This window comes from Daucus carota, chromosome 1 (assembly GCF_001625215.2).
Source record: "Daucus carota subsp. sativus chromosome 1, DH1 v3.0, whole genome shotgun sequence".
Lineage (NCBI taxonomy): Eukaryota > Viridiplantae > Streptophyta > Magnoliopsida > Apiales > Apiaceae > Daucus > Daucus carota.
In genome coordinates this window covers 46,090,983-46,118,666 of record NC_030381.2, presented here as the reverse complement: position 1 = coordinate 46,118,666, position 27,684 = coordinate 46,090,983, and the positions used below count along the sequence as shown (strand labels likewise).

Genomic DNA, 27,684 nt, shown 5'->3' with positions numbered 1-27,684 from the left:
TGGACCCCTCATGCACATAAATTATCCAATTAAAATCATAAATTATCCAATTAAAATCAATCATTTGTTTGCGGCATCATTTAGGAAAAAAATTTGGGACAAGATTTAACGTAGCATTACCATGAACCATGCCAGCGACTGAGAGTTTGGCTTATCTACATTTCATCAGGTCGTCCTGGCCTGCTTTAGTGCTGACTAGGACTCTGTCGGTCTCCTGCCACATATTTAAATGAGGCTAACTGATTAAAATTTATCAAATGTGAATGTTGAAACTTGGATTATTTTTTTTTTCCTGTCGAAGATGAATTAGAAGCCAAGTTTATAGCAATGCCAAAACACAGAAATATATATATTTCAGAGCAATTTTTTTTTTACAACTGTATCCATAACTACATAAGCTTTGCTGAAGCTACATGATGCAGAGTGGTGAACCTTATACAATCTGTAATAGGTTCAAGGCAAAAGTATAACACTATACTTCAATGCTTCAGTCACAATGAGCCGATCAAGGATACTGGAATTTAGATCTAACACTGCGCAATTTCATGCTTAAGTGATTCACGAGGCATCAAATCGTCTGCGTAAAGTATTCCGCTGGGTGAGGTGAGGCGTTTTAGTGCACTACTAAATCGGCACTGAAAAGTAATGGAAGTGAAATGAACATTATTGAGTTAATTCATAGAACTAACAAGTAAAAATGTAATTGAATTATTTTGATGAAAGATGAATTGGGTATTGTATCAAAGTGTCGACCATTCTCATCAAAAACCATCAAGTGACTGCCTGATCTCTACGGGGACTCATTTAAGACACTATAATCACTATAGATATCACTCTGTTAAATCTTAAAAAAATATAAATGAAAAAAGTTAACAAATAGATAATGTGTTTGCTACAATCTTTTATATTTCTTTGTAATCTTCGGTTATAATTCTTGTTTGTAATCCGTGTGGCGCACACATCATCTGCCGATTAGATTCCATTAAGTTTTCTGTTAATTATTTTTTAACATAGTGATACACACACACACACACACACACACACACACACAGATATATATATAATGATTCTAGTGGCTAAAATGAGTCCTCGTAGAGATCGGGTAATCACTCAATAGTTTTTGGCGAGAACGGTTGGCACTTAAATATATAACCCAAGATAAATTACCCATTGAAATGCTGCTAGTGCCCACCAGCAACCTGACAAACCAGTTCCTCTACCACTTAAGACCTGCAAACAGTGCAAGGGCATTAGGGTTTTTTGCTTTTTTTGTTTACTAGAGTATTTATAGTTACAAAGAAGAGAGGAAGCATTATTGATGACTTCTGAAGATTTTATGGCTGTGGGAGGATCGTTTATCACTATAATTACCCACTGCTAAAGCTTATAATGATGTTTAGATAGATCAGCAAAAGAATAAATTGACATTAATAAAGAATAATAAATAACCATAATGCAAAGAAATTATAAAAGAAATCATACCATTAAAAGGATGGTAGCAACTACAAGGATCACACCCATTGACAAACTAATATAGTTCACATCTCGCCCAGCCTGCAGACACAGAACAATACTAATGCTTGAACAAATATTATCAGGATTCTATACTATTTTGCAAAGTTAAAGGTAATCTACTTTGTCATACAATAGAAAGACCAGAATGGTATTGACGTAAAACTGCGCTTGGAGTTATTTGAATCACTATTCTTGGAACCTGTTTTCTTTTGCTATATAAATTCTTTTGACCTTTTTCTTTCTGCTCATTATAATGCTTTGAACTTTAAGGTTTAAAAAACATGGAATTAACGTAAATCTACAGTTTCACTTATATATTAATAATGATTCACAAACATATTCTGTAAGCATGACGTCAGAGAAAACCATTATACCTGGGATACTGGAAAAGATTATTTTTTTGAAAACATTTAGCACTCGTAGCTTCGGAATCGGTCAGAAGAAAATAACTTAAACAAAGAATCAAGTAGAAAATAGATGATTCTGAAGTAGAATGACTTACCAATAGTGTCCCTTCAAGGCTAGAAGTACAAGGAGTGACACACAGTGCAATAAAGAATGGAATAAGCACTTTATGCATCTGCATAAAGACAAAAATGAAAATGGGGTGAAGGAGACTAATAATTTGCAGGTTTATTAGTTCATCTACTTCATAGTTCATATTAAAAAAAGATGTCACTTGTATCTGCATTTTCTAAAGAGAGTAATAAATAATAATGTAACAATTAATACTTACATAAGAAACGGATAAATTATCAAACTCATCGCTAAAGTAGTTTAATAATATCAGGTAGAGTCAGTGATCTCCAAAAGATCTCACTCGACTCACTAAGATCTCACCACCATTGACTCCTTCAGATTTTTTGACAGAAACCGTAACGGAGCTGACATCGCACTAATAATGTGTGTGATGTCGGCAATACGTAGCACTATAGTGCATATTGACCCAATAAAGACGGAAAACAAAATCATTTAGCTCATATAAAGGCACTAATTTATATCAAAAAAAAAAAAAAAACCTCCTTCCGTAGCTTATTTTGATAGAAAAGTGCGTGTATATGGACAAAACAATTTATGTTTTCTGTCTTTATTGGTTAATATCCACCTCAGCGCCACATATTGCCCAAATCACATGCATTGTCAATGCTACATCAGCTCCATTACGGTTTCTATAAAGAAAACTTAAGGAAGTCAATGGTGGTGACTTGTTTGATATCCTTAATTTATTTCAGTGAGTCGAGTGAGACCACGTGGAGAATAGTGATCTACTTGATATTATCAAACGAAATCAGTGATGACTTCAACAGTTAACCTTATAATATACTGAACAACAAAATGATCATTATCTGAGCACAATACGTAGTCAATGAAACAGAACACTATTCTATATAAATTTGTAGGTCCTACTAAGATGACCTAACCTCGGAGGGTTTTTCTCTGGACAGAAGGCGAAGTGGCAAGTGTCGGATAATGTTAGCTAAGTGTTTAATATCTCTTCAACCTAATGATTTTCATGTGTGCCACAGTCACACAGTTTACTATAAAATGGTAATCAGGAAAAAATTACAAACCTCATAAAAAGTGTTACCAAAACTGAGAAATGCAAATGAACTGACCTCCATTATCACTTCAGCATCAGGCGAAAATGCTTTAGGAAACAACAAGGGAACAGATGTTCCTACAGATCCTAATATTGTTCCACTTAGTGCTCCAATAATAAAAAGAGACTTCAACAGCATGCGTGCCTGTTTGGTACCTTCATTTTATCAGAATTCACAGAAGAAAATATTAAGCAACAAGTGTTTTGTGACTAACAATTTTCCTTATGGGACTGGCAAGCATAATTATCCTCATCAGCAGCAGCTGTAAAGCTGCTGCTACTATCACTACCACCGATTCCATTGACCTCCGTAAATCACCTGTGACATATAACCCTGGTCCCTGGAAAACTTAAGTGGACTTTACAAAATGCAAATAATACCAACCCTTGACAAATTCCGGTTAGCTCCATATATCAGCTCAGGCATGAATGATTGAGCAGTTTGAGATAGAGGTTCTGCCCATACTGCACACATGCAGAATATTTGGATCATGACCTAGAAAGATTTGCAATCTGTCAAGTGTGCTTGAACTCCTTACAAATAAAATGCAGAAGCAGGTCACAGAAACACAGCAGAACAGTAACTGACCTGATGTGCAGCAATTGTTTGTATACCCAGAGAAGTAGCAGAATACGCCAGAATCGAGTAAAATGTCACCTAAGAAATTCAATCTGTATTAGATTCATACTTTCATAGTTATTAGACACAGAAAGAGAACAAGCAATACTGTTACAAACCTTTGATATCATTGTGACAAATACCGGCGCAGCGATGCTGTATATATGTTTCAAATCATTGAATGATGGAATGGAGAGAAGATAACCATTATATCCCTTCTTGTTAAGTGCATCAACCATCATAAAAGCTGCAATAACCTGAAGCATATTCAAGTAAATACATCAGAGGAGAGAAATATTGCAGTGAAGTGTCTAAAGTGTGAATGTGTCGACATCAATTGTAAAAGACTGTAAATCTGAGATATAATGCTTTATCACTGTACTTGTGATGCCAATGTTGCCCATGCTGCTCCTGCGATGCCATAGCCTAGAAATGTACATAGGACCACATCACCAATCCCATTTACAGCACTGGCAACTGACAAAGCCTTTAAAGGTCCCCAAGAATCTTTCATGCCAAGACTGAACCAAAATATATGATAACGTAAATGTACCGACCTTGATTCTGCATATATTTCAATATCTGAAAGCTATAAATTTAAAAAAGGACACTGGTATAACCTTATTTCAGATGAGATTAATTATTTTTATGAGAATTGTAATTATTCTTTTAAATGTTTGCAGTAAATTATATTAATACTATCTTAACGGATCTCATGTGCTCAAATCAACAACACATACAGTCCCACATAACAGCTTGCAATGAAATAATACAACATTAAATACTTTATTGCGCACATTTTCTACCACAATAATGATATCACTGAAACAGAGGTATGAGTTTAGACCTTGCACTCTGAGCAACACATCCAATGAGCACAGCTGGCCAAGCTAAACCTCGAATCTATGAACACAATTTCAAAAAAAAAAAAAGTAGAACTGTATTTAGAAGCAAGTAAAGATAGCAAAAGGAAGAAATCGATAAAGATTTGTAAAAACTGATTGATTAATATCTCCTCCAAACTCTAACACCTAGCTCACTGTATTTCTGCGTGTTTTATCTATGATCTCCATAAATGTTGGATAAGTTTCTTATTTTGAATCTCTCGAATATACTATATGATCCAATTACGGCCACACAACATCTTAAGATTTTGGCGAGAGCTGGTTAATTAGCATGGTACCATGGGTCTCGGTTTGAATCCTCCCACATCCAATTTTTTAAATTAATTTGTTTGTTTGTCGGCTTGTTTACTCATGGGAGTGGGCCAATCAGGGGGAATGTTGGAAGTCATTAACTACCTGATAAAATCTTGTTATTACTTAAAAAGATTTTACAATCTCATCGGTCTTCCCGATTGCATATTATAACGCGCAGTTCTTGCAGATGCAACTTATAAATCAAATATTTGTGGAAATAGTCATAGACAAGTTTATTGATATAGCATGTTCCTGTTCGACTGTGTCATGCTTTCAGTAGTACAGGAGTGGTGGAAGTGGAATATATAATATAAAGATATTAACTAAATATTTGTAAAAATAATAATAGGCAAGTTTATTGATATAGCATGTTCCAGTGTGATTGCGTCATGCTTTCAGGAGTACAGGAGTAGTGGAAGTGGAATATATAATACAACTTATAACTAAATATTTGTCAAAATGATAATAAACGATTTTATCAATATACTCCCTCAGTCCCCCTGAATTGTATATATTGGGGGATGGGGACGTGGCACACACTTTAATGCTCCTGTAAAGTATAGTTCTATAACTTATTTTTAAGATTTTCTTTTTCTGAATAAAAAATTATTTTAAATTTCTATTCAAAAAAAGAAAACTTTAAAAATAAGTTATAGAACTATATTTTATAAGAGCATTAAAGTGTGTGCTGAGCAGGGACAAAAAAACGTATAGAAATGAGTGGGACGGAGGGAGTAGCATGTTCCTGTGTAACTGTGTCATGCTTTCAGTAGTACAGTAGTGGAAGTGGAATATATAAATATAACACGGGAGAATAAGAATTTTTCTTGTAGGGCATAAATGAATCACAAAACAGAAACGGGAGATTACAAAATCATTAAATTGACACATTAGACAGAAAATTTCTGTAACAAAGAGGCCAGTGAGCCACTAGTAATAAATAAATTTTTGCTACATCAAAATGTATTTTATTAGAACATATTGAAAAATAATATACTTATTGCGGGAAACAAGTGAACTGTGAAGTTTATAAGAACAGACATGTCTTGTATCAGCAGAAAACACTGGCACATGCGTGGGCAGTCTATACATGTCGAGACAAGTTGGCTTTATTGGAGTTTATGTGTTTCTTAGATGTCAATAATTCAAAAATAATTTACAGTAAACCCTATATAAAAAAAAAATCGACCTGCTTCTAGCGCTGGGAAACCATAGAAGTAAGACCAGAGAGGAACATAACAGAATTTTTTATGATTTAACAAAAACCTGAACATATGTGTTTGCTGCAGATATGATATCCACATTTTTTGCACCAGTGAAAGCTGCAGAATGTGTATACATGTGTAAGTCACATGCCAGTATCTGCTAATTAGACATGTAAAAGATGATGTGTCATCAAAGATATCCATTAGGTGTGAGACTCCACCGATCCATAATTACTACAGAAGTCTTCGTACCAGTTAATGCCCTTTCTCCCAAGATTCTTGTGAAGAAAAACATAAATACACCACAAGCCAACCCAAGAAAAAGCAAGATAGATATCTGATGCCGCACTTCATCTTTTTCCTGCACTGATCTTGGTTAGTTAAGCAATCAGCAATTTAAGAAAAATAATGAAGATCTATTTTAAGACTACAACATCTAGTCACTGAACTATAGCCAAAGCAACTAGAAATGGAAATTTATCGACAAATTCCAGCATGCTTCATTGTACTAGCACAAGTGGAAACGTGGGCAGTCTTGGACATCTTCAAGACCGACAAGATATTACTCATACAATATATACTTAATTAGAAAACTGTGATTAAATAAACTACCATAAGTCCATTGAATAACATGAAAAGCACTCAGCATCAAGACTTACAATAAAAAAAAAGTGTGTGTGTGTGTGTGATGGGTCGCACTCTATGGAGAACACGTTTTAGCGTGGGAACACTGAGAACACTATTGTTTTGTTGCAGAACAATACAACATTGAAAATGTGAAATATCTGCAAAACAGTTGTTCTGCACTTTCTTAAAAGTGTGGGAAAATTGTTCTCACTGTTCTCACTGTTCTCACATATATATATTGTTCTCACTTAATCACTGTCTATATATGATAATCATTACATATATGTGCAAATAATCGGACCAACTGAATGATCAACTGAAAGTGAAAACTTGGCAGTCTAAGTTAATATAGTTTGATCATAGGTCAGCATAAGCCAATAGCAAACAAAAAGCTTAAAATGAAAAAGGATAATGCACACCAAGCCGCATTCATGACTTCTCTTACCAGACGTCTATCCAATCAATTTCATTGCTCTCAAACATTTGTGGATCCAAGAATTTGGTTGAGGGGGAACCAAATTAATTTTTAGAGAAAAATATCAAGAACATCTATTTTTTTTCTTTACTATTTCTATCCTTTATTAAAAAGTAATGAATGTCCTGGTGACTTGATAAGCCCACTACTGCTCTCATCACTAAATTTCCAAAGGATCTACTTGAGCTAAAACTAAACTGTTCTTTAAACCACTTTTACCATCTCAAACAAGATTCGGAAGCTACAGTTTTTTTCAAATTTTAGCGAACGAACCCAATAAAGACACCCTATGAGGTGGCTAACTACTAAAAACTACTATCGTTCTTTTGTTTTATAAAAGTTCACGAGACTTGAAATTACACCACTTAGAATCCTTTCGACTTTACTAAGAAAAAATATATATGCTTGTGACATGCCTAAAGAGAACAAACCTTTTTAGCAAGAGCCGTGGCAACAAAATTGGAAGTAGCCACCGAAAGAAACATGAACAAGTAACTCATATAATCACAAAGTACAGTCCCAGGACCTGATAACCAAAACAAATATAGATCAACAACACATTATTATGATCATATTCATATCCATTGAAGAATGTAAAGATAAATATAGTGAATCACCTAAAGCAGCAAGCTCGACAGAACTGGACTGACCAATGACAACGGTATCAATCAAACTCATCAACGGCCCACACAACCAGAGCCCAGTTGCAGGCCCAGAAAACTTGACAATTTCCACCATTTGTTTCCAAATGCTCTCATTTTCACCAAACCCTTGTGTCTCTGCTTGATTAATTCTTGTGGGTTCTTGTTTTTCTTCATTGACCAGCGAAATTGAATCCAAATTCACATCATTTTTACTCAAAACTTCAAAACCTTGACTGACTAATATTTCTTGGCCTGGACTTATGCAAGCTGTAACTACTTTATTTCTTAGACTAATAACTGGGACACTTGTTTTAAGGTGAAATGATTGTTTGCAAAAAAGAGGTTTGTGTAATTGTTTGAAATTGGGGTTTTGAAATATATTTAGGGTTTTACAGTTCATGTTTAGAGTTGTGACTGGATTCAGACATCAACAGCCGGAAAGAGGGAGTAAAGACCGGTTAATAAGAAGCTTTTTTTTTTGACAAAGGTTAATAAGAAGCGACTGTCCTGTACCAACTAAAGATCTGCAAGCGCAACTTCTTTTGTCGGTTCATATATAATTTGAGATTTAATTATTATTCTTTTTAATCAACTTCAACCATCAAAATTTTTTATTTGAAAACTGAATGAGCATATCAAAAATAGAGATAATATATAATTTTTTTTAAATATCGCACTCCAACTATGCTTACATAATGTATCCAATTTAATCGTAAATAGTCCTTTTGTTTAACAATAATTTTAATCACACAAATTATACAAGATAATATAATACTTACTTGATATTTTACGGATCCAATTTAACCGTAAATAATGCAAATCCTTCTATTTAACAATAATTTCAAATACTCTTAAAGTATTTTAAGTATCTAACCAAAGCTTTCTCCTTTGGTTAGATATTTTTCTTTCTTTTTTCTTCTTATGTTATTTATTATTTCATCTTTTTATATTTTGTAAAGTTATATTGACGTTGAGATTTTAATAATTACTAGTGATATTCAATTATTAATAGAACGTTCTTATTTTTATGTTTTCACGTATGAGGTGGAAGTAGTGTGGATTTAGAGCTTAAAACGTTTTATTTCGAACATTAAGTTTTATTGTCTAAACTTGCGGAGACATTTCCGTGCCTTTCGGTCAGATGATAAATTTTTTGAATGAAAGATACTCATCGAAATATTGAAACAGATACCAGTTTCTTTCATTGTTCAACTAAACAAGATCGGCCCAACACTGAACATTTTCGAGTTCAGTGATCTAATTCCTAGAGAAAGAAATTATATAATAAACTAATCTAATCCGATCTGCAAAAACCATGTCATGTAAAATATGGAATATAAGTTGCACCAAAAAATTGTAAAATATGGAATATAAGTTGTTCCAACAAAGATGTGACAGGAAAGCAAAATTGAATCATCAGTTAGAAATCATGAAAAGTGAATTCCTGCCTTGTTAAACAAAGAAAGAAGATGCATGAAATCTGCTTGCGCAAGCTTGGAAGATCTTTTCTCTTCATACCCTCCTTGCTTCAGCACACCAATAACTTTATCCTTAAAATCAGATCGCTTCTGATCCACATCTCCAACCTCCATCTCCTCATCATCTTCATCCTCTCCGTCATCAACCTCCATACTTAGGTCTTCACCAGTCTCTGCCAAAATTGGGACATCTACTGGCATTTCTGTATCCTCTAATGATCCATTTTCTGATAATCTTAATGCCTGCAATGTTTTGTAGTTCTTTTCTAAAACGGACAACACACTTTTCTGTTTAAATATAGAACCAATAGTCTTGTTCTTTCTATTAAAACAAATTCTGATTAATCCATCCCATTCCTTGAAATTCATTTGAGGAAGTGGTTTCCTTGGTTCGATCCTAACAACCGATGACTCCACTTTAGGAGGGGGCCTAAAGTTATTCTTCCCAACCTTAAGTAAATGAAAAACACGAGCAAAAAGCTGAGTGTTTACAGAGAGACGACAATAGAGTGCGTCACCTGGCTGAGCAACTAACCTCATGGCAAACTCCCTCTGAAACATTATGACTGCACATCGAAAAACTGGTCGGTGCTTCAATAATTTATCAGTCAGAGGAGCAGAGATCTGATAAGGAATGTTTGCAACACAAATATCAAAGTAGGGAAGTTCAACCTTAAGCACATCACCTTGAATAATCTGCACGTGTAAGCATTTTTAAAAGTGAAATATACTGTAGGTACTAGCAAAAAGACATAAAAAAGAGTTTATTGCGTTTTGCACCCCGCTGGTATTCCGAAAAGTCATTTAAGGCTCATACTTTGGATAATTGCAGTATGCACCCCACTTGTTTAAAAAGCGCGGCAATTCGAACCCTTCCCACCCGTTTCTGTTAAAGTTGACTCAACTTGTCCCGTTAACGTTTAAATTTAAGGGTACTCTTGACCATTCACCCTTTAGTTTATGTTTAATTAATTTAAATCAATAAAACAAGGTAAAATCCCTAATTCCCTCCAATTCCCCCATCCCCCTTTAACACCGTTTCGTCTTCATTACACCAACACACTCAAACCCCGTTACTCACACCCACTAAGCAGTACCCCGTAAAGCTGAAATCAACAACGATCGACAATGAGAGGGCGATTAAGGAGTGGTTCAAGCGTAAATGATGCAGGAGATGTGAAATCAAGCGACAATGCTGGTTCAGCCGTATTTAAGGGGGGTGATGAAATCCCGGCTTATGCTGGTAAGCACCATCTTCGTCTCTCACAAATGATTGCTTTTAGTTGTGTTTATACGGCATTGATAGTGAGTTGAATATTTATCATGCATGTTGTATTTTCGTGGCTATTAGGGTTTTGTTTTTATATATGTTTGTGGTCCCATTGATGTGAATATGCTCGATTAATTAAAGTAGTGTGGTCCCCTTGTTGTTTAAAGCTTGAAAAAATATTTTTTGTATGCAGATATGAGTCCATACTTTTCGATAAAACTCCAATATGGTGGTCACTTTAACACTGAATTTTCCGAATATGTTGGGGGTGATATTGCCTTTTTTGACATGTGTTCTGTGGAAGGTTTTTGTTTTTTTTAAATTGATGCTATGCTTGGAGAGGTTGGTTGTAGTACTGAGAGTATGGACCTCTGGTTTTTGCTCAATGAATTAGAGTTCAATGCAACTAATATCATGCCTATTGAAACTGAAAGAGACCTTGATCTAATTAAGACCTTGGTACAGAGTAATTACAAGTTAGTTAGGTTGTATACCACCCCTAATGGGCCTGGTTTAGATGGTGAAAATTGGGATATTTCATGGACTCAGTTGGCTATAGATCAGAGGATAGAGAGGATAGAGGACATTAGAGTTGAAGTTGAAGAAACTGCAAATGAAGTGGCTGAGGAAGGTGCAGATGAGGAAGGAGGGGAAAAATTAAGTTTCCACGGTGACAGTTCGAACATGGACTCTAGTCAGAGTGACTGTCCTAAGCCTAAAAAGAAGAGGAGGGTGCCTCCACCTAATCCACCATATAGAGCTAGAAAGAGAGGTAGGTATTCAATGTTGAGGGGGTTATTTAAGAATACTGAAGACACACCAGTGGTGCTAGATGAAGCTGGTAATGACATGACACCAAAAAATGTGAAGAGGAACAAAGGTGCAGGAAAGAGCAACCAGAGAAGTGAAGAAAATAAACAACCTGTTGAAGACAAACAGAGTCAGAGTCAAAGAAAAACAAGGCAAAACAGTATGAGCCAGAGTGAAGAGAAGAGAAAAACAAGGCAAAAGAGTGTGAGTAGTGATGGAATTGTTGGTGCAGAGAAAGCTGTTGAGGAGAGGTTGATCCAGAGTCAAGAGAAGAGAAAGACAAGGCAAAAGAGTGTGAGTAGTGATGGAATTGTTGGTGCAGAGAAAGCTGTTGAGGAGAGGTTGATCCAGAGTCAAGAGAAGAGAAAGACAAGGCAAAAGAGTGTGAGTAGTCAGGGAAATGTAGGTGCAGAGAATGTTGTTGAAGAGAATTTAACTCAGAGTCAAAACAAGAAGAAGAAGAGGGGTGAGGTGACTGTGAGCCAGAGAATGAGTCAGAGACTTAGGGAGAAGAGCAATGAAGACAATGGTAGCCAGAGAGAGGGTAGCCAGAAGGACATGGGAGGAGGGTTGAGGCAGAGCCAAAGATTAAGGCAGAGCAAAAAGGCAGAGCAAAAAGAGCAAGAAGAACTGGAGAATCAGGAAGCAGCTGGGGAAAATGTTGCAAAGGATGAGGAGGAAAATGATAGCTACAGCTCAGTGAGTGAATATGACAGCAATGTTGAGAGGATGGCCATCTCTTCTTGTGATGAGGACGACACGACATTTCCAGAATTTCATGAGAATATCGATATGGAGAATCCTCAATTTGAGATGGGCATGGTTTTTAGCAGTGCACAAGTATTTAGGGAAGCAGTGAGGCAGCATGCAATTACACAGCAAAGAGGCATAAGATTGAAGAAAAATCATTCGGACAAAATCAAGTGGGTATGCTCAGAGGGGTGTGAATGGAAGTGTTATGGCATAAAGCAGCAGAGATCAACTAATATTCAAATCAAGACAATATGCAACACACATACATGTAGCCCTGCATGGATTCAGAAACAGATCAATTCCACTTGGTTGGCCAGGACATATGAGCATGAGATTAGAATGAACCCTAGCTGGCCTTTGCAAGCATTTCACTCAAAGGTAGTGAATGATTTGAAATGCAATATTTCTGAGACAATGGCCTATAGAGCTATGAGAAAGGCCAAAGAAGCAATTATAGGAAGGCATGAAGAAGAATTCAGCAAGCTATATTTGTATGCCAATGAAGTGAAAAAGGTAATGCCAACCTCCACAATTAAGTTGATGACAGAACCAGCTGGTAATGGCATTGATGCTAGGAGATTCAAGAGGTTTTATGTAATGTTGGGGCCTCTGAAAGAAGGTTTTCTTGAAGGTTGTAGGCCCCTAATTGGCTTAGATGGATGCCATCTAAAAGGGCCTTTTGGGGGTATTTTGTTGACTGCAGTGGCTACAGATCCCAATGAGGGAATGTACCCACTTGCTTGGGCACATGTGGAAGCTGAGAACAACAGCAGTTGGGATTGGTTCTTGGGATTAATAAAGGCAGACTTGAGTATAGAAAATAGTGGGACTTACACATTTATCTCAGATAGGCAGAAGGTAAATTCACTAAACTTATCTCTTTTACATTTATATCCAATAATTTTGTTGTGATCCTCATTTCTACTATATGTATTTGTAGGGCCTGGTGAATGCAGTTGAGACACATTTCCCACAATCTGAAATTAGATTCTGTTGCATGCACTTATACAGCAACATGAAAAAAGAGTTTAAGGGACTTGGAGTTTGTAGACAGATGTGGTTGGCTGCACGGTCAACTACAGACTACTTCTTCAACATGAACATGGAAAATTTGAAAAAGGTAAAATCCCATGATTCATGCTCCTAAATTGTTGAAAATTTGTGATTAATGATATTGTTGAAATACTCCTAAATTCTACAAATTCTACTAATTTTGTGCTGAATTCTCTTAAATTCTAGAAATTCTCCTCATATTGTTGCAATTCTTAATTTTGACAGCTAAATAAAAAGGCTTATGATTGGTTGGCTGCCAAGCCTAGGTCTCAATGGTCTAGGTCTGGTTTTAGAGAAATCTGCAAGTCAGATGTCTTTGTCAACAACAACTGTGAAGTGTTTAACAATGCCATCAACAAATTTAGAGATAATGGAATTATAACCATGTTCAAGAATATCCACAAGTCTGCCATGGTGAGGATTCAGAAAAGGAAGACTAAAATGGAGAAAGTGAAAACAAAATTCTGCCCAAAGACAATGAAAAAATTGAATGTGTAAGTAATTATTGCATGGATTTATGTAGTTCTATAATGCTCATTATAGTAGAAATTTATTGACAATTTTCACCTTTTATGTAGGGCAATCAAAGAAGCTTCAAAAGCAGTCCCTGTTTGGAATGGGGGAGATAAATACCATGTCACAATGTCAGTTGGAGGCCATGAGGTGGTGGTGGACTTGAAGCAAAAAAAATGTGCATGCAGGAAGTGGCAGCTCACTGGGATTCCTTGCTTCCATGCTGTGGCTTGCATTCAGTTCCAGAAATTGGACCCCTTGGATTTTATTCATGAATGCTATAGTACAGAAAGGTATTTGCAGGTTTACAGTCACATTTTGGAGCCCATTAGTGGGGAGCAATTTTGGGAACACACTGAGCAAGAGGCCCCTTTGCCACCAATAAAGAAAGTTGCTCCTGGAAGGCCCAAGAAAAAAAGGGAGAAAAAGAATGATGTGGTCCAGCCTAGAGAAAATAACCCACACATGATGAAGAGAACAGGAACTACTCTGAGGTGCTCTAATTGTGGTGAGTGGGAGCACAATGTCAGAACCTGTCCCAAAGAGGTATATAATAACATATCTCTCTATATTAGGTCATATACATCTTGCTTGCACCTAATATGAGTTTTTTTGACTAACAGAAAACTGCTGGGAACAAAGAAGGAGATGCCTTCAAATGGAGAGAAAGAAGAACCAGATGCAACTACTGCAAGGAACTTGGACACAATGCCAGATCTTGCACTGCTAAGGTACATTTAACTTCATTTTTTGGTGCCAATTTAGTGTGTATTGACTGTTTCCATGAGATCTAAGTTGTGTGGTTGTTCATGTCATAAAACATGTAGAAACTTGATAGTGAGAAAAAGAGGGAGGAAGATGAAGAAAATGGAGAAACTCTGCAACAAAAACTAGATGACCTCCAAAAGGCACAAAATGAAATGTTTGCCAGCCAAGATTTGGAGGAGATGAAGAAACCACCTAGATTCAAGATACTTGCTGGAAAATCTCCCAGATCCAGCCCCCTCAAAGATGGCAAACAGCTGCTGGTTCATGGAGGTATTGTCAAGCCTTTCAAAGCTCCGGCACAAACAGGCCCGTCAGGAGTTGAATACTTTGAAAGAGATGGTCAAAACTTCACAACTCTTAAGCAATTGCAGGCAGCATTGAGGAAGAACAAAGGTCCCATGGTCTAGTGCAGCCTATGCATACTTTTGTTTTGGTTGAGATACAACTAAGGTCTATTGAGAATTGCTCTTTTTCATCATCTTTTGAGACATGTTATGTTTTCTTGTTGTTGAGCAAATCTTATTGTAGTTGGCCGCTTCAAACTTGAAGTTTTTTTGGTTGGTTGTATCTGATCTTAAACATTTATGCTATGCATCTACTTTTATCTATGTCATTCATTGAGATTGGTTGGCATTTATACTTGCTTTCTAATTTAATTTGTTTTCTAGTTTTACTTCTGTCCTCATCTGTTTTTTGGTAGCATCTGTCCTCAACCTCTCAAACACAAAACAAACATAACTTGCAATCCATAACTTACTAGAATTCATTTCAAACAAATACATTACAAAGTCAGTGCAATTCAATGAAAATGACATCTACAACTACCAACCAACCTACTCCTCTACATCATCTTGCATCTTGCAGAAACTATACAAAAAAATTGCAATCCATGTCACAATCAACAAAGTAAGTGCAACGTTGCATCTGCACTTCTCTTCTTTAGATCCTTTTAGGTACTCCATGTCCCTTTCACCCAGACCACTTCTCTCTGCCTCAGAACATACCATATGACCTCCGATCTGTTCCAAACCAAAACCAATTCTCTTGCACTGAACTTGTTTTTGCTGTGCTTCGAGCTTATTAATTTTCCTCAACAGCCCAGGGATTATTGATCTTGCACGGTCACAAAGCGGCTCATCCAACCAACGGAAAAATCGACATCTTTCACAAGAAACAAACCGGCGACCGGCATTTAATTCAGTCCAAGCCGTTTTTGCTACCAACCAATTACCACATAAACATCTTTCAGCCATTATCGATGAAGAGGTAAAGAAAGGAGGGGATAGATCTGAAGAAAACAGAGAAGAGATAAGAAGAGATAAGAAGAGAGACAAATAAAGAGTAAATAAATAAAATTTTACATATGTATATATGTAAACACATAAAGGGGTAACGGTCCTTTTATTGTTTTCAGGAATGGTCAAATGCCCCTCACTTAACGGTCTTCTACAGACTTAACGGTTTATTGACGGAAGGGTTCGAATTGCCGCGCTTTTTAAACTAGTGGGGTGCATACTGCAATTATCCAAAGTATGAGCCTTAAATGACTTTTCGGAATACCAGCGGGGTGCAAAACGCAATAAACTCCATAAAAAACTACCGAGTACACACGAGAATATTAATGTAATGTCATCTATAATTAGGAAAAACACACGAGGGACTAAAGACAGAGTATGCGGACAAGACAGAAGCTTTAGACTGTTCTAAACTAGAATTGACACTTGAACACAACAGTTTAACTTAAATGCCAGAAAGGTAGTAACCGTGGGGGAAAAGGTCAGTCCATCCTACCCAACTTTGTAAGAATACCGTCCAACTTCTATTTTAACAGTCCCTAACTTTAACCCTCTGCATCCATATACAGAATACAGACTATAATATCACAGGATGTCAGGATGTTTCCGACTTAAACCACGTCGAAGAGCCATCTCGTCTTGGTCTTTATCTGTTATTCAGTAGATTCATGTACAAGATCCTACATTAACCAATGACCATAACCATATTTCTCTCTCCTGCTGTAAAATCGACCCCCACCAACCCATACCCGTGGAATTCCAATCCACAACTAGCAGCGCTAAATTCTCACAAATTCACAAAAATCATACATATATATAACCAATATGGCAATATCATATGAATCAGAACTAAAGCTACAATCTTTCCAACAACAAAATCATCATTTCAGTACCCAAAAACCCATTCAACAAAACCCATAAAATTCACAACGATACCTTTAAGCGATTAGAGAAAGGGGTCCCTTGAAACCTCCTCTGCAACTCAAGAACCATACGAGAATCAAGCTCAACAGCAATAACAGACTTGCCAGCTTCAAGAAGCTTCTTGGTGAGATTACCAGTCCCAGGACCAATTTCAAGAATGATATCTGTAGGCTTAATACCAGATTTTTGAACAATTGAGTCTATTAAAAGTGGGTTTTTTAATATATGCTGACCCTTTGATTTGTGGAATTGAATGCCCCCTTGATATGGCTGAGCTCTGGATGATGAAGACGACCCCTTCTCTTTCTTGAATTTGCCGCCTGCCATTGTTTAGGGGTCTAAGCTAGGGTTTTGAGTTTCTAGCTGGGGGTTTTAGTAACTTGATTCTTCAGTTTTGATACAAAGTGTATTAAACGCCTGACAAGAAAAAGTTTATCAAACGGAAATTTTATTATAATTTTTAAATAAAAGCAATTCATGATTATTTTATGTAGTTTGCGGTGATTATTTTTCTGAATCAGTGTTATGAAAAATCGGAATTTTAAAAAGGATGAAAAACACTTAGCGAAATAAATGGGCTTTAATAGATTACTATTTCATACTTTTATATATGTATATTATTTTATTTGAGAAAAAATGTAGTTATTTTATTTGAGAAAAAATGGAGAGAAATTAATATTATACCCATGGATCAAAGTTTAATTTTTAAGGTGCGCATATATCAGCATCCTTAAAGGTAAACGGTTTTTCTAGCGTGTGCCCATGAACACATGTTAAGCACTAAAATTCATAAGTTTGGGTGATTTTGATTGGCTACTACTTCTTTATAATGGTGGATCCCCTCAGCAAATTCACCAATCACACTAATCAAAATTCACCAAACTTATAAAATTTGGTGCTTAGCATGTACTCATGGGCACACACTAGACAAACTCATAGGTAAAATATAACTTTGATTCGGAATTCTGAAGGGAAACCACTGATACAAGTAGCCCCAGCATCTCATATTGTCTATTTCTTGAATCGGAACTCAAACTTAACCATTGAGAATGACTTTCCTGGTTCTGAAATGTGAATATGTATATTTTGCAGGATAACCCGGAAGATTGTCGAGGAAAAGATGTATAAATCTAGAAAATATTCTTATTGAAACAAAAAAGTAACAAATATTACCTGCGAATATGTCTTTGGATCTAGCTGTAGGAAACGAAAGTCCTTACTCTATGATTGTAGGATAATTATTTCAGATCCCGATAAGGGCAAAAGGGGTCAATCGACCACTTAAATTTTTGTCCATAATTTTATATAATTACATAAAAAATCACATAATATGAACATTAATTTTTTTTTCTATGTTATCATTTTGGTATCCACCATTCTAATCAAGGTGAACATGACTTATTTATATTGTGCAACGGTAAAGAATTACATAATATTAATTTTAATTTTTTTGTGTTTATTCTGGTTAATTATCATTACATAATATTATATACGACTTCCTTTACAAATCAGACATGAAAGCCAATAAACAACCAAATTCAGTACCTAGATAAAAAATAACGAGTATGACAGTAAAATAAACTAATAATTCATAAAAACACTAATTGTTGCTGTTCTATGTAGACAGATTCTACTGCTTAAGATTCACAATTCACGATATGTGCAATTATTCTATGATCAGCAGCAAAATCTCTTACTCACCGCGTACAAGGTTTCAGCTTGAAGTTTCATTTTTCTTATGTTGATAGCAAAGCCCTTAAACAGCTCGTCATGTGTGGGCCGACTTGTTTGGAAAAATTTAATAACCATTATCATGTTTTGCTGGCCAACACTAATCCAGAGACGCCTGCCCGATATCTTCCTTTTCTAACAGCGAATTCATAGTTTCCCATTCATTCTCCTCATCAAAAATACTATTAATCCACGCATCATCAAATGTTTCAACAACATCACTTCCATAACATAACTCCTCTACTTTAGGCTCATCAATCAATTCCAAACCATCACCACAACAAGTCTGGGCAGCAGTTTCTCCACAATATTCAGAAATCCTCTCTACATCAGCATCGACAACAGCACTACAGAGACTAGAGTTGATGGAGAACAAACATTGACATGTTTTTATTATCATTCTTCTTTTTGTTGTTTGTTTTCTGAGGTTTACTCTTCAATTTAATGGGAGGGTTCTGGAAAAAATTCTTGCTTAACTAATTGGTAACTAGTTGAATAAATTCCTAATAGCTAAGAGTCTAAAATTAGCTAATTAAAAACGAGTCCAAAGAAATAATGAATTAAAATATCAAAATATATTATAAACTAAGAAGGTTCATAGTACAAATACCGACAAATTTTATATTATCCCTTTAATAAAGAGAGTATATATACAATTCTAATATTATCCCGTCACTTTTTATGCCCTTTTGAAAAATTACGCATCTTAAGAAAAAATTAGTTGAATACTTGATTTCCTTGTCTATCCCTAATAAATATGTCGAATTAAATTGATTTATGTGTATATGTGTATCAAATATAAAAATTTGTATAATCAAACAGGTTGGTTTTAATAGTATTTTAGTCTTAAATCCGTGAGTAATGCAGGTGATAATATATAAATATCAAGATATTATATTTATAATATAATTTTTAATATTATAGTATTCACTTTTTATATAAAAAGTATGATAATGTATTGAAATTGATCAATTGATAATGTTTTCTTTTACATATTTAGCTTTTGTAATAATACTTTCATAAATTATAAATTATAAATGTGTAGTAAAAATAATATATATTCTTATCATCTATCTATTAATATATTTTGATATTATTGTGCTATTTCATGGTTAGTTTACTCAAGTCTGCCTTCCGTTGTTTGCGATCCCAAACACCAAGAAGTTATCTTCTCTTATCACGAGTGCAGTGCAGCCACAGATATTATGTTAGACTTAGCTGCACTTGCCACTAAAGCGAAAAATGCTTCTTCACTCTTATAACATCTCAATAATTTGCTCACTTTCACCATCTCCAAACCATGGCTCTCAATCCACTTCCATCAAAAACCCTCATACCTACCTCAAGTTCCGTACATCTCACATGCAAAACCTCAGGTACCTGAAAACCATCGGCATCATCAACCCGGAAACCACCCCCCACAAAAACCCATCTCCAGAAACCATAGCCCATCTCCTCTCTACCGTAAATTTCCTCAAATCCAGGGGCTTCTCAGAGCCTGATTTCCCTAGACTTGCTTTCCTCTGTCCCATGCTTTTCTCCGCCACCTTTGATCCTGCTCAGGTTGAGCCCGTGTTTGAATTCCTATACTCAGACGTAGGCGCATCCCTGGAAGAATCATGTTCATTAGTCCTCCGGTGCCCTGGTCTTCTTGAATCCAATGTCGAGTTCTGTCTAGTCCCAACACTTGTCTATCTCAAAAGTTTAGGCCTGGAGAAGCTGAATCTTCCAACTACATTGAATGCTCATCTGTTGAACACTCGAGTTGAGAAGCTTGAGGAGAAGGTTATGTTCTTGCAAAGTGTTGGCTTTTCGTACGAGGAATCGGCTAGAGTGTGTGCTAGATTGCCGGCTATATTCGGTTACAGCATTGAGCATAATTTGAGGCCTAAGCTTGAGTTTTTGGTGAGGGAGATGGAGAGGAGTATTGAAGAAGTGAAGGATTTTCCTCAGTATTTTGGTTTTAGTTTGAGTCGGAGAATAGCCCCAAGGCATTTTCATTTGAAGGACAGGAATGTTAAGATTAAGTTGAATCGAATGTTGTTATGGAGTGATAATAGATTTTATGCGAAGTACAAATGAAGCGTTTCTTTTCGGCTCTTGCTTGCTAAATGACTTTTTACCTCTTAGGATCATGCCTTGATTTCAAACATGAGATGAAGCACTTTGTCACAAAAAAAAAACCATGAGATAAAGCACTACAACCATTCTGAAAATAGAGAGAGAGAAAAGAGTGTTAATTAAAAAAATCCTAAAATTTGTAATATAACAAGTTACTCTTTTTCCGAAGTCTCCCGTCTTCTTCTTGGCTACTAAATATAATACAAAATATTATATTTGTAGCAAGTTTCTCTTTTGTTTTTGCTAAATTTATATTTGTAGCAAGTTGGCAGATTATAACATAACAAAACAAGTTAGATCTACGAATACTTATTTTGTGAAAAAAGGTGATTTAGTAAAGAGGAAACAGTAGGCATTTGTGCACTAAACATACAAAACACAAATTATTTTTAAGCATTTTAAACTGAATAAGTAGACTTTTAGTCTCTGGAGCGAGCTTGTACAACACAATATTTTCTATGCTCAAAGGATATATAAATCTGTCCTTGGGAGATTAAAATCTCAGTTCAGATAATATGCCATTCATAAACTAGCTAAAATACTCGGGGCACTCGCAGCAGTACCCTCCCAAGTGGCTTTCACATAAAGGATACATATCATATAGCAAAGATGAGCTTAGCAAGCAAATCTTTTAATCCAACTGACTGGTTTATTTCAAGGATCCATATGCAGCCTGTTCCTTCCAACACATTTTAGGAATAGAAAATATAGAACAGAGTTCATGGGACTGAACAGCTAACCGCTTGCTACTATATCATGAATAGCATCACTGACAGATATATCATCAGATCTAACAGCAAGCTTCATTGCCACCTCTTTGCGGCTATCAATTCCAAATGACAACCTAACTAGTACCTTCATGTTGCCAATATAGACTCCAGATAACAAACATGTATGTGATCTAGCATTGTTTGGGACAACTTCAGTACCCTGCAAAGGAGAGAAGATGAGAAGATATTATGCACAAGTCATCTTCCAGAAAAGGTTAAAAAAAAAGCAGCAAGGCATACAATAATAACCATATAATTGGTTTGTCGCGGGGGGGGGGGGGGGGGGGGTGGGGGGGGGGGGTTTGATCAGCTCTTGAAAAAATCAGTTTCTATGTTTTTCTAAGCATTTGAGGGTGATGTGAGTACAGAACTTAGAGCTGGCTCATTGATATTACAACAAAATAATTGAAGTGGATATCGCAGCACAAATAAGGTTCTGCTTCCCAGAAGCAATTCCATGAACGATTCTATGTCTATGAACATTTTAAATAGACTGACATACCTCACAAGGCTGTAGACCAAGAAGGTTAATTACGACACCAACAGCTTCTGCCAAGCTTTCTCTGGAACCAAGACCATATTCGTCTACTCGCTCGGTATCTGGGTCCATGCTTTCCCAGGCATTTCTAAAATTTGAAACTCCCACTTTTAGTATGTAATCTGCTGCAACAACTTCAAGGTCTTCCAACTGGTACTCATCTTCTACACCAACATCCTCGGCTTCACCAGAAGAAGGGTCAACCTGGTAATGCCAGACATTAATATGTGATACATGGAAATAGGTAAGGGGGGGGGGGGGGGGGGGGGCAAGGGAGAGAGGGAGAGACGGCTTCACCAGAAGAAGGATCAGCCTGATAATGCCAAATGATTAATATATACACACACTATACTGTATTAGGATCTTATCTATAAATACTTATTAAACATACCCAGTAAAAGTATATTAACCGGAATAACCCCATTTATAGTTTTACTAGAGAAAAAAAATGAACACTGCGAAGACCAGAGACATGTGGATACAATTACAACTATTAGTGCTACAATATCAATATATACCACATTCATTCCCATTAAATTCCAGACATATTCGTTGCATCCTGTCATTTTAAAATGAATCTCGACATTTATGAGACAAGTTTAACTTGATGAAAAACATAATAGACGCATTTATAAAATTGTTGCCAATTATAAACAGCTGCCTTCAAATACTCAAAAACACAATTATAAAAAAAACATATATTAATACATGAGAATTTTAGGTACCTCTTTCACGATAAATCTCAAGACATTTAAAAATTTCCCAACAGCAGTAACACCTCCGGGTTTTTCAAAAGCCACAAATGTCTGTCCTGGTGAACCATATGGAAGGGATTTTATAGGGGTCACTGCCACTTCTGAAAATTCTTCCGCTTCTGAAGCATCCACAATAACTGAAACCTGATAACACACCCCTTCACATTAGCATCGTTAAATCGGTCACAACTTGACTAAATGATTACGGCAGATATTTACATTTTCCAGCAATTGCTCAGGGATTGTATTTGTGCAATTGTATTGGAACACAACATGCCCATCAAAGATGTGCTTTACTACATTAACTGCATATTCCGTTTCCGCTTCTGTCAGCTCCACTGGTGCTGAGGACTACAGATTATAATGAGAGGTAAATAAGAATCACCAAATTAAAAATTAACATGGAAAGTTAATGTATATTATATGTTGTAAAATGACCTTAAAAGGCTTTCCGAAGCTAGAGAATTCTGGGATAGAGGATAACAGCCTTTCATAAGTGTCAACTGTGGGTGCAGGAGCAGCAGCAGGAGGAGCACGCAGACCAGTGGGCTCCGCAATTGGCTTAGATTTAACCTCCTTGGGTACAGATTTGACATCAAAAGGTTCTTCAGAAGGTTCCTGTAAACACAAAACAATTGTGCTATTTATAAAAATAAAAAAATAAAAAAAACAATTTAAGTGAGAGTGCATTAAGAACACGCACATAGTTCTTCAAACTTGTTTCCAAGTTAACCAGCGGGATATCAAGTGACCCAAAGAGAAATTCCTTCACATCTTTATCAGTTTCAACAACCGCACCATCACCTCCAAGTGTGTTAAGATATAGTGTGGCTCTATCACGAACCTGATAACAAGTGAACCAGATGTAAAAATGACATGAAAAAAAGATCATTTACACTATGACAAGTAGCACAGATGCTAACAATTATATAATATCCTCATTTTTGGACCACATTTTAGATGAAGCAAAAACAATACTAACATGAAATTTATCTAATTAGCATTTGGCAGTTTGACAAAAAAAATTATTACTTACTGGCCAAGTACAATGAAAAGTACATTGTACATGAACAATTTTTATTTTACTTCAAAGTTCCAAATTACAATAGCAATTTCTATAATAAGAATAACAATTGCATCATTGTATCATCTCACTTCACATATAAATTATAACCAATGTGATGAACTTATGCAGCCTGACCCAGTAGCAACAATTTTAACAGCATCTTCCGAGTTTTAAGGAGAAAAGAAAAGAAAGAAGTTGAAAGAAGAATATAGGAAAGACGCTACATAGAATAAGCAGTAAGGTCAGAAATTGAGATGCCTTTCATAGGTAGTGAGAGTGACTAGGCCACTCAAACAGCTTATAAAGTTGTAATTCATTTCCTTTTGGATAAAATTAATCAGTTTCCTTTCTCACCGTTTTTCCATATTTTACAGTTCTCTCACTAAAACCTAGAACATGCCTAGAGAATGCTTATATAAGAGCTTCTTTTTTTTTTTTCTCTTATTTCTCAAGAAATAAGGACTCGGGGCATTGTAAATAATATTGTTACAATGCAGCTATGAACGACATAAATAAATTGTTAGTGAACTTCTCAAAACTTATTTCAGTAGACACTAGCACTCCCTGTGCCAAGCTAATGCACACTTTCCATTTCAAACTATTGATAAGAAGAAAAGAGTCAAAATTTCTAAAAACATCAAGATCACAAGCCAAAACTGTGAATATGAAAGTACAGAGACTAACCTCATCATCGCTGTCATAGAGACAGCGTCTCAACAAAACAAAGATGCGTGGCTGCAACATGGTACAAAATTATTCTTTTAAGTTTGTAGTGTAATGTTAGAGATGTGCTGCTAATAAAAATTTGAAGCCACTATACCTTCAAAGAGTCAACCATAGCACCAAATTTAGCCAATGTGCAAACAGCACTGGCCCGAACAGTTGCATTTTCAAGAATGACTCGGTTGTAGATATACCTTATGTATTTGCTAGGGTCAGAGGTTTTTGGGCCCTCATTTCCAAGGAAGTGTAGAATCTATCAGTAGATGCACATAATGATATTTTCGTAAGCATGCAGATTTAATGTTAATTTCTTGCAATAATAAAAGAACAAATTACAACAATGTAGGAGAAACTTGGAACCTGAGTAGATAAATATGTAAATTCACAATCCTCAATAAATTCACACAGGTGAAGCAACCCACTTTCTTTAGCATCAGGAATGTCTCTTATGAGGATCACAATAGAGTCGACAATTGCTTTTTTGTATTCAAATCCACCTTCTTCTCTCAGTATATTGCTTAAGAAATTCATCCTTACATTTGAAAAAAAAATATTACAGTTACTCATTTTATCACCAATTGATTAAGAATATAAGCATGCTTACACATTTAGGAGAAAAGGATAAAGAAAAAGAAGAAAGCAGGCTTACAAAGATCTGTATTTAAGAGGGAACTTTAAGCAAAGAGATCTAATAGCTTCCACCACAACTATCTTGAACTCGTCAGCAATATCAGACATGAAGTTGGTTATTTGTTTCATCAAACGATCAACACTTGATTCATTGCCTGTTTTTAGCAGTGTGGTGATGGCAAGTGTAGCAATGCTTCTATTCTGGTCAGCAATCAGGCTTTCCATATCTATATTACAGTTTGTTACAGCAAGTGGACGGGTCATAGCCACCTGTATAAAACATTTAAAAGTAAGCATTTATGATAATTTATATATGGCATGGCTAAATATTATTTACCAATGAATAAGTGAAGTGACGAATCACCTTGTTTAAAGTACGGACAGCAGCAAATCGCAGTACGGGCTTAGAAGAGCTTAGGAAGAGTTGTAGAACAGTAATTGCAGGAGTCAATTCCCGACTACTCACACCATTCAACTCTGTTATAGCCCTAGCAGCTTCGAAAATAACCATTTCTGCTTTGTGACGAAGACAACCTTCAAGATAATCATAAAATGGTCGATCTCCAGTTTGGTTGCTAGTACTTGATTCTCTGATGACCTAAACACAAATTTTTGCCTCACTGCTTGGAAAAAAGATCAGAAAACAATAGAAACAGATCATAAATGCTAGATATAGACCTGACTAGTATAGCGAATCAGTAGGCATTGGGCCAAAGGTGAGCGTACAGTTCCCCTTGTCAGGCTTGTAACTAGCTTACTAACGGCCAATCGATCATTTTGCCTGATCTACATAGAAGTAAAAATAAAAATTAAAAAATAAGAAGTTAAAGCTTCTACATAGTTTGTGAACAATGCATATACACTTACGAGTTATGACACTTTAAATTATCAAAAAACATATTATCCATGCTTAAAAAGGAAAAGATGTCTGCTTCTTTATCATAAAAAGCAATATAAAACTTTGCAGATTAAAAGAATGTGGTTGTCTCTTCAGAAGATACCAGGAAGTAAGAACTATGACCATTTACAATAGACTCGCGTAATCTCCCAGTTTGGGTTCTATGGCTAATCTTAATTTCGATTTACAAGTGAATATTCAGACTAGCATGCCCTCATAATTTCTGAGGTATAGCGCCACAATATTTCTGTACCTTGTGGAGCAAAGCGAGTGCATGAAACTGTACAAGCGCAGCCCTTGATTGAACAGCTTCCTGTACCTCATTACTCCACCTTTTCACAATATCTGGGTTCGTCTAAAAAACAAGAATACAAAAACTGATCAGCACAAGGCGGAAAAAAAAGCAAGAACTTAACATACAGTATTAAAAAGTTAAGAGAACCTGCAGCAAATGAATTCCACTAACAAGGGCCGCACTTGCAACTACTGGATTTTTGTCCACAATAGCTTGTTTCAAGTATCTCTCTATCTGTGTCAGAAGAGTACCATCTATGATCCGACAGAGAACACGGATAGCATTTGCTCTATACATATCACTCTTGCTGTTCATGTCCTTCATCAGACAGCTTGTAACTATAATAACCTACATCACACAACGAAATGTAAGATGTCAACCTTTCCAAATTACTAATTCCTTTACACAAAGAAACAAAAAACGCAAAAGCATAGATAACCTCGTCTGCACAGGGAGAGAGCTCCTTTATCATCAAATACACCATTCTCCGTAATCCAATATCTTTCGATTGGAATAGTTTAGTGACAGCAAAGAAAACATCCGTTGCTTCAAACTGTAAATTGAATCATAACATTAGTCATGTCAATCTTACACCCTACTCCTAAGTTACATTGTGCTCCCGAGTTTCTAATAAAACCGAAAGCAAGTAAAAATGAATACAAATACTTCCACTCCAGAATTGGGAGCTTTCCTCCCTTTCTAAAAACTCGAAAACCGGAAATTAAGAAAGAATTCAAACCTTTGTGAATGACTCCCCCTGATTGAGCAGATAGAGAAGTTTCGTAATAACCTGAAATAACAAAAAAAGCGTTAATAAATTGAGAAAAAAATATATACTTACAAAATTTGGTTGAAGTGAGTGAGTACTTGAGAACATCTCCTTGGATCAAGCTGAGGGTCATTAAAGACTCTAGCTTCTTGAAGAACTGCTCCCTTCTCAATTCCGACGAACGGCGAGTAGTCAGCTGCGAGACAAACACAAATCCACGTAATTGAGTGTGAATAATGATAAATCCGTGTGAAATACAAATCATAACAATGCACATCTGGATCATAAGCGATTCGCAATCGCGGAATGAAATGCCAGCGTACCTTCCTCGTCGCGATCGTCGTCTTTCTTCACCATTTGAGCCATTCGGAGGACTTTTTATCGGAAAATCCCGAACCGATTGCGCGATCTCTCGCTTGCTCTATCTTCTCTTTACCACTCTGTGTTTTGTTTTTCGCAACATCAAATCGGAGATTTATTACTTTTCAATATGTTTTCGTACTGTACAAAACAAGCTTATCGCAACCGCGCGGTAGTCATGTTTTTATCGTCTCGTATTAAAATTTATTTTAAATTTAATTAAGTTGGTTTCAAAAAAAATTAATTAAGTTAAATATAATTTTTTTAAAATTATTACAAA

General features: G+C 35.9%; 4 protein-coding genes across 4 annotated transcripts; 1 reads left to right on the top strand and 3 right to left on the bottom strand.

Annotated features, from left to right (window-relative positions):
• Positions 1 to 318: 318 nt before the first annotated feature.
• Positions 319 to 8,412, bottom strand: LOC108227187 (protein DETOXIFICATION 46, chloroplastic). Its single transcript, XM_017402566.2, has 14 exons — positions 7,858 to 8,412; positions 7,672 to 7,766; positions 6,391 to 6,499; positions 6,200 to 6,255; positions 4,582 to 4,637; positions 4,117 to 4,255; positions 3,854 to 3,991; positions 3,705 to 3,773; positions 3,501 to 3,611; positions 3,132 to 3,260; positions 2,018 to 2,095; positions 1,483 to 1,554; positions 1,168 to 1,230; positions 319 to 635 (listed from the first exon to the last, which is right to left on the bottom strand). The coding sequence occupies exons 1-14, from the start codon at positions 8,282 to 8,284 to the stop codon at positions 528 to 530; spliced, it is 1,650 nt and encodes a 549-aa protein (XP_017258055.1). The 5' UTR covers positions 8,285 to 8,412; the 3' UTR covers positions 319 to 527.
• An 813-nt stretch (positions 8,413 to 9,225) lies between these two features.
• LOC108193874 (ribosomal RNA small subunit methyltransferase) lies at positions 9,226 to 17,159 on the bottom strand. Its single transcript, XM_017360747.2, has 2 exons — positions 16,761 to 17,159; positions 9,226 to 10,058 (listed from the first exon to the last, which is right to left on the bottom strand). The coding sequence occupies exons 1-2, from the start codon at positions 17,073 to 17,075 to the stop codon at positions 9,312 to 9,314; spliced, it is 1,062 nt and encodes a 353-aa protein (XP_017216236.1). The 5' UTR covers positions 17,076 to 17,159; the 3' UTR covers positions 9,226 to 9,311.
• Positions 17,160 to 19,612: 2,453 nt separating this feature from the next.
• LOC108204076 (transcription termination factor MTEF1, chloroplastic) lies at positions 19,613 to 20,573 on the top strand. Its single transcript, XM_017373370.2, has one exon. The coding sequence runs from the start codon at positions 19,722 to 19,724 to the stop codon at positions 20,559 to 20,561; it is 840 nt and encodes a 279-aa protein (XP_017228859.1). The 5' UTR covers positions 19,613 to 19,721; the 3' UTR covers positions 20,562 to 20,573.
• Positions 20,574 to 20,970: 397 nt separating this feature from the next.
• LOC108204071 (coatomer subunit gamma-2) lies at positions 20,971 to 27,562 on the bottom strand. The gene is made up of 18 exons (XM_017373362.2): positions 27,368 to 27,562; positions 27,143 to 27,240; positions 27,015 to 27,065; positions 26,715 to 26,828; positions 26,423 to 26,623; positions 26,234 to 26,335; positions 25,761 to 25,868; positions 25,447 to 25,680; positions 25,102 to 25,352; positions 24,813 to 24,984; positions 24,550 to 24,705; positions 24,414 to 24,464; positions 23,367 to 23,507; positions 23,102 to 23,281; positions 22,883 to 23,014; positions 22,634 to 22,807; positions 21,873 to 22,112; positions 20,971 to 21,530 (listed from the first exon to the last, which is right to left on the bottom strand). The coding sequence occupies exons 1-18, from the start codon at positions 27,408 to 27,410 to the stop codon at positions 21,336 to 21,338; spliced, it is 2,643 nt and encodes an 880-aa protein (XP_017228851.1). The 5' UTR covers positions 27,411 to 27,562; the 3' UTR covers positions 20,971 to 21,335.
• Positions 27,563 to 27,684: the final 122 nt, after the last annotated feature.

What these genes read in the sequence shown, in the direction of transcription:
- LOC108227187 (XM_017402566.2), bottom strand. Translation starts at nt 8,284, where the DNA reads ATGAACTGTAAAACCCTAAATATATTTCAAAACCCCAATTTCAAACAA. An exon ending in CTAACCGGAATTTGTCAAGG is followed by an intron (nt 3,261 to 3,500) that starts GTTGGTATTATT and finishes GGTACCAAACAG; the next exon opens with GCACGCATGCTGTTGAAGTC. An exon ending in ATGCTGAAGTGATAATGGAG is followed by an intron (nt 2,096 to 3,131) that starts GTCAGTTCATTT and finishes GTCTTTATGCAG; the next exon opens with ATGCATAAAGTGCTTATTCC.
- LOC108204071 (XM_017373362.2), bottom strand. Translation starts at nt 27,410, where the DNA reads ATGGCTCAAATGGTGAAGAAAGACGACGATCGCGACGAGGAAG. An exon ending in ATCCAAGGAGATGTTCTCAA is followed by an intron (nt 27,066 to 27,142) that starts GTACTCACTCAC and finishes TTGTTATTTCAG; the next exon opens with GTTATTACGAAACTTCTCTA. An exon ending in CTGAGCAATTGCTGGAAAAT is followed by an intron (nt 22,808 to 22,882) that starts GTAAATATCTGC and finishes GTGTGTTATCAG; the next exon opens with GTTTCAGTTATTGTGGATGC.
- LOC108204076 (XM_017373370.2), top strand. Translation starts at nt 19,722, where the DNA reads ATGCTTCTTCACTCTTATAACATCTCAATAATTTGCTCACTTTCACCA.
- LOC108193874 (XM_017360747.2), bottom strand. Translation starts at nt 17,075, where the DNA reads ATGGCAGGCGGCAAATTCAAGAAAGAGAAGGGGTCGTCTTCATCATCC. An exon ending in CTTTCTCTAATCGCTTAAAG is followed by an intron (nt 10,059 to 16,760) that starts GTATCGTTGTGA and finishes TTACACGTGCAG; the next exon opens with ATTATTCAAGGTGATGTGCT.